This window comes from Micropterus dolomieu, linkage group LG05 (genome assembly GCF_021292245.1).
Source record: "Micropterus dolomieu isolate WLL.071019.BEF.003 ecotype Adirondacks linkage group LG05, ASM2129224v1, whole genome shotgun sequence".
Classification (NCBI taxonomy): domain Eukaryota; kingdom Metazoa; phylum Chordata; class Actinopteri; order Centrarchiformes; family Centrarchidae; genus Micropterus; species Micropterus dolomieu.
The window spans coordinates 9,491,905-9,497,845 of NC_060154.1; the positions used below are offsets into that span (position 1 = coordinate 9,491,905).

General features: G+C 43.0%; 1 protein-coding gene across 3 annotated transcripts in view; it reads right to left on the bottom strand.

Annotated features, from left to right (window-relative positions):
- adamts10 (ADAM metallopeptidase with thrombospondin type 1 motif, 10) overlaps positions 1 to 5,941 on the bottom strand; it is a 102,250-nt gene that overhangs the window by 41,677 nt on the left and 54,632 nt on the right. For all 3 annotated transcript variants that reach the window (XR_006825060.1, XR_006825061.1, XM_046049139.1), the window contains 4 exons: positions 4,646 to 4,814; positions 4,011 to 4,213; positions 2,734 to 2,817; positions 793 to 938 (listed from right to left, as the gene is read on the bottom strand). Coding sequence is in view for 1 of the 3 variants with exons in the window: in XM_046049139.1 (XP_045905095.1) it covers positions 793 to 938; positions 2,734 to 2,817; positions 4,011 to 4,213; positions 4,646 to 4,814 (602 nt within the window). In the remaining 2 variants the exon portion in view is untranslated. The remainder of the gene's footprint in view (positions 1 to 792; positions 939 to 2,733; positions 2,818 to 4,010; positions 4,214 to 4,645; positions 4,815 to 5,941) is intronic.

The window sequence follows — 5,941 nt, forward strand, 5'->3', positions numbered from 1 at the left end:
ACATGTGACAGACGTGACAGAGTCTGGAGACGCTGTGGAGAACATTCTGCTGCCTGCAACATCCTCCAGCATGACCGGTTTGGTGGTGGGTCAGTAATGATGTGGGGTGGCATTTCTTTGGGGGGCCGCACAGCCCTCCATGTGCTCGCAAGAGGTAGCCTGAGTTGCCCTGGGTTGCAAGACAATGCTAGACCTCATGTGGCTGGAGTGTGTCAGCAGTTCCTGCAAGAGGAAGGCATTGATGCTATGGACTGGCCTGCCCGTTCCCCAGACCTGAATCCATCCAATTGAGCACATCTGGGACATCATGGCTCGCTCCATCCACCAACGCCACGTTGCACCACAGACTGTCCAGGAGTTGGCGGATGCTTTAGTCCAGGTCTGGGAGGAGATCCCTTAGGAGACCATCCGCCACCTCATCAGGAGCATGCCCAGACATTGTAAGGAGGTCATGCAGGCACGTGGAGGCCACACACACTACTGAGCCTCATTTTGACTTGTTTTAAGGACATTATATCAAAATTGGATTGGCCTGTAGTGTGGTTTTCCACTTTGATATTGAGTGTGACTCCAAATCCAGACCTCCATGGGTTGACAAATTTGATTTCCATTGATAATTTTTGTTGTCAGCACATTCAACTATGTAAAGAAAGGAGTATTTAATGAGATTATTTCATTCATTCAGATCTAGGATGTGTTATTTTAGTGTTCCCTTTATTTTTTTGAGCAGTGTATATTACAGTCTTTATTGCTTACTCCTGTGAGAAAAGTTTGTCTGTTTGTATTTCTGACCTGGTGACGAGCACAGCAGTGTCATGGTGAGCGATCCCGTTGTCTGGTATGGCGTTACCATAGCTGCTCCGGTGCTGGATGGTTTTCTGCCACTTACAGAAGCTGTCTAAAGACTTCCCTGCATGGTGGTTGATCTCTAGTGTTGGCTGGAGGAGAGACAAGAGAGGAAATACAGAGTCAAAAGCAAATTGGAAAAATCAACAATATGAATTTAAATCCAGCTATTTGATATTTTTGCAAAGATACTTAATTTAATATATAGGTTCTTCCAGTGTTTACAAAGGTGAAATTTCATCAATCAGATAATAGGCCCAACAACGCTATGATAACCCAGCCCCTGTCTTCTTGTATTGCAGTGTTTCTGTGTTGACTTCCATTCTAGTATGTTAGTCTTTCAATCCTGTGAAAAACTTGTATCCCCAACTCCTTTCATAAGCTAAGAAAAAGGCTGTGCTTTTGGCTTTGTGACGCTACATTTTTAGATGTTAAGAAGAAGGAGAATTTCTTCAATACTTTACTTAAAAATTCAAAATCACCAAATTTGCAGATAAATGATTTTTACTGAACACCAACTTCATTAGACTGTATGACATACATAGTTTTGAATCTAAAGAAACCTTCCTCCATACTATCAAAGAAGCTAATGTAGAGCAGGATTAGAGAGAAGGTGCTTTCTAGTATTATTAGAGTGCAGAGAGAGGAAGGAGAGGAGGGAATGCTCTGCTGGCCACAGCTGGCGAGAACTCGTAACCAAGGAATGCATGTGGTGACATAACTAGTAATTGTCTCATCCCACAGTCCCTCATTTCTGGGCCCACTGCTGGCCTGACTTTACTTTCCAGGGGAAGCTTGTCGTTTTCAGACCTGGAAACCAGCAGCAGAACCACTCGCCGAGACTACTCTCAATCCTGTCCCGACCTCAACCTCAACGGTCCATGGAGAAAGAATAACAACACTAATACTGCCCACCGCTAATGATCCTAACATTTACTTCTTAACTCTGTCAGACGACAAACACATGCAAGCGGTAAATTATGGGGCTAATTTTGAGGCAGTATGAATCATAAATGTTCCCTAATAAGACAGCTATGGAGGAAACCTCAAAGCCACGCTGTAATGGCCCTTTAAGTCAGTATGATTCATCTGTCAGATTGATAGAAGGTCAACATTTTGATGGAGCCGGCCGCACCATCTCAACAAATGCTGTTGGCAACAACGGCAGGCTAATAAGGTCAGTTACTAGGTAGTCAGATGGCCCAGTCATCTCCTGCGCTATGCTGGTAAGGTCATGCACTTTTTATGAGCTGAACCACTGCCTTGTGGTCAGGTGTGGATTCTAACTCTACGTCCTTTCTAACCTCCGTCCACTCCCTTATATCATACAGCAGGAGTCTACAGCCATACTAACAGCACTGTGAGGCTGAGCACAGGAATGAGGGTCTGAGCTAACAATTTCTATTAAAGATAAATAAAGATCAATCTTATCTTATCTAATGCTAAAATGATTCCAATGACAATGATATCATGCTGATGTTATGTAAATATAATGTTCTCCTTCTTAGTTCTACAACCTGGATGTGCATTATAGCAACTGTCAGAGAGGTCACTATTCCTCACAGTAACTAGCAAGACAGTCACAAAACAGCTCTGTCTTGATAGCTACAAAACCCCCCTCATACCGTGATTATTCTGCCTTTCCTTACACCCTCTCCTCCCTTTCATTACAGCCAGGACCCACTTACACGAATCCAGCGGGAGTGGTGGAGGAAAAGACACTCAAGCCAAAGATTTGACACAAACAAGGAGCTCATAGATGCTGGTCAGAAAAGAGATTTGTGCAGTCTGGACGGAGAGTTAACGAGGACAAGCACAGAAAGACATACAGAGAGGAGAGGAGAGGGTTGTACAACTTTTTACAGTAGTTGGCAGAAGTTTATTTACCTGGTCCTCCATGAGCAGGATAAGCCGTGTCACCACGATGTTGACAGCATTCCCCAGGCTAGAATCCTGGAACAGTTTGGCAACCTGACCTCCAGGGAAACAAGAAAAGGCCAGTCTTAAAAACAGCTGATATACCCATTGAGCACATTACTGTACATTAGAAGAAACAGCACTAGAAAAAGACACAGGAGTAATGCATAATAAATTGAGATTTGCAAGAGCATAATTTTGCCATGATTTTCCTGTTAAGAGACCAGCCCTGATGCATTGTGCGTGTGTAATAACAACTTTTGCTTCAACCGTCCAACTGTGACCCCCGGAAAGTCTGGATAATTTTTGTAGAGATGGCTTAGGCAAGTCAACACAGTCAAGGCAACGGAAGTGGGCTAAGAAGGCGTCCCTGTTATTTGCCACGACCAAAATAGATTTTAAGTTTAATAGCCAAACGCTTCATCTATGAGAGAGACTAGTTGGAGAGTCTTAAAAGAGCTGTAAATGATTATTAAAGAGTTAAAGCACCAACAGCCATAAAAAAGACTGCAGTTAAAACCACTACTGGCACTAAAGCTGCCCTCAGACACTTGTCACTGCTGGTGCCTGGTGTAATTTGGCTCACTTTGCTCCACACCACTAAACAGACAGTTAGTCTCTGTGATTCTGCACCACTCCGGATGCAACCTGCTTTGTAACAGCTGACCAACCCTTCATTAAACACATTCCTAACATGTGTGTGCATAGGTTTAAAGTGATTAACTGTGTGCGAAGAGATCCCCAGTGACAGAAGTAGTGCAGATGATGACATACAATCTAAGCATGTCTGACTAAAACATGGCCTCTGCAAGAAGAAATGTTCCTTATTCATGCCACTAAATAAGCCTCAATCTGATTCATTTGAACTTAATTTATGTTGGGGTTTTTTCACACATTTTTGTATAAACAAGTTTGTGCAGCAGACCACGATCCAAGCCACGGAATTCAGAGACTGTTGTGCCCACATCGTTACAGAGACCTGCCCCATCAACATCCCGGATGAAGCGCTCTGCAGGTGGTACATGTTCCGAGCTGTGAGTACAAGACTCCGGCAGAGGAAGACTGTGTTTTACATTGATGATGCTCGATGCTCAAACGCAGTCAAGATGCACTCTGTTTCCCAAATGTCAGAATGTTTATTATGAAGATGAAACTTTTATATTATCATTTGGTTGCTGCTGTTTACATTCTCCCCAGATGTGTGTCAATGCATTGTGCATATACATCTTTTGTGTTGTAAAACTTACAATATTCATGACAGCCAGGATGTACTGCTCGATGTCTCTGCGACCATGGTAACCCACCATCATCTTGTCAGCTACCACCAGCGTCTCCACGTAGCGCTCCCGGCTAACTGAGCGCTTCAGAGGCAGCTGGCCGCGGCCGACGTGATGGGGAGGTGTCTTCAGAGTTCGCTGCCACCATGATGCGCCTTTCATTGGCTTCTCGTCTGAGGAAGATCACACACACACAAACACACACTTACGTTTTGAAGGCATATAGTAGGAAGAAACCCACAAAAACACAGCAGGAGTTCAGCCAATTATACAAAAAACTACAGAATCACTTGCTGTACATTTTGCATTTGCCATAACTGGCCAACAGATTAAGGATGATCATTGAAAGCAACCACAATGATGCCTGAACACATTTTCCATGAATATAGAACAGAACAGAAGCACAGCATTTATTTGTTTTCCGAACATACTTTTGCTTTTTCAGCAACGCCCTGTAATACAGACTCAGTCACACCCAATCACAACTGGGAACTCCGACACAACCACAATCTTCTGCTGCTATGCAAATCAGCCTAGAGCAGTTTACTCTTCCAGTTTGGACTTAACTGCTGCTTCTAAAAGGACCAGAATATTTCTCCTCTCACCAATAACTCCACAGGATTGGCCTTTGTATTGATGGCGGAGTGATGACCGCTTGTAAACCACATGGGGGCGCCCCTCTGCTCTCTCCCCCCTCTCCGTCCTGGTCTGGTTATCTGGTGAGACAAGGGGTTCAATCAGGTACTCCTCTCCCCCTGCAACAATCACCCCCTGCTGCAGAGAGACAGATAGGTAGAATAGAATAGAACAGAATAAAATAGAATAGAATAACAGGAATCATTGCTTTCATGATACAAATATCACAAATGTCACATCACACTGATAGTCTGAATCTTTACTAATCTTTTATTGGTAAAAATATCTTTATCGTTAAAATATGTACATGTAGCTAGTACAGATGATCCATCAGCATGATAAAGCTAAAATCAATCACTTATACAATATTTGTTAAGGTAAGACAGAAGTGAATCAGACGCCCTCTGAGGGATCTACATGGATAAAAAAAAACTAACAGCTGGCGAGAAGGAGACTTCATAACAACCTCTGAACTGCAGCAGATTTAGAGTTCAGTTGTCCATGTTGAAGCAGTTTTTGCCCTCCATTTATGATGGCTGTCTACCTAGTTTATTTTATAGGCAGCATTTGTCAGTATTGATCAGGGAGCATTATATTTGGAGAGAGGTAGAGTAGTTTACAGCCCACATGCGAGGTGTCTTCTCCACAGGGGCAAGAGTCACTGACTTTTGGTCACAATACCAAACAAATGAAGAAATAAGACAAGCACTTCCATGGAAATATACAATGACACTGTAATGGTGATGTTAAAGTACAATCTGCAATGTCCTCCACCAGACAGAGATGATGAGGAAACAGTGCCAGAATGTGAAGACACAATATATGTACAGTGCCTTGCGAAAGTATTCGGCCCTCTTGAACTTTTCGACCTTTTGCCACATTGCAGGCTTCAGACATAAAGATATAAAACTGTAATTTTTTGTGAAGAACCAACAAGTGGGACACAATCATGAAGTGGAACGAAATTTATTGGATATTTCAAACTTTTTTAACAAATAAAAAACAGAAAAATTGGGCGTGCAAAATTATTCAGCCCCCTTAAGTTAATACTTTGTAGCGCCACCTTTTGCTGCGATTACAGCTGTAAGTCGCTTGGGGTACGTCTCATCGAGACGTACCCCAAGACTGAAATTTTTGCCCATTCCTCCTTGCAAAACAGCTCGAGCTCAGTGAGGTTGGATGGAGAGCGTTTGTGAACAGCAGTTTTCAGTTCTTTCCACAGATTCTCGATTGGATTTAGGTCTGGACTTTGACTTGGCCATTCT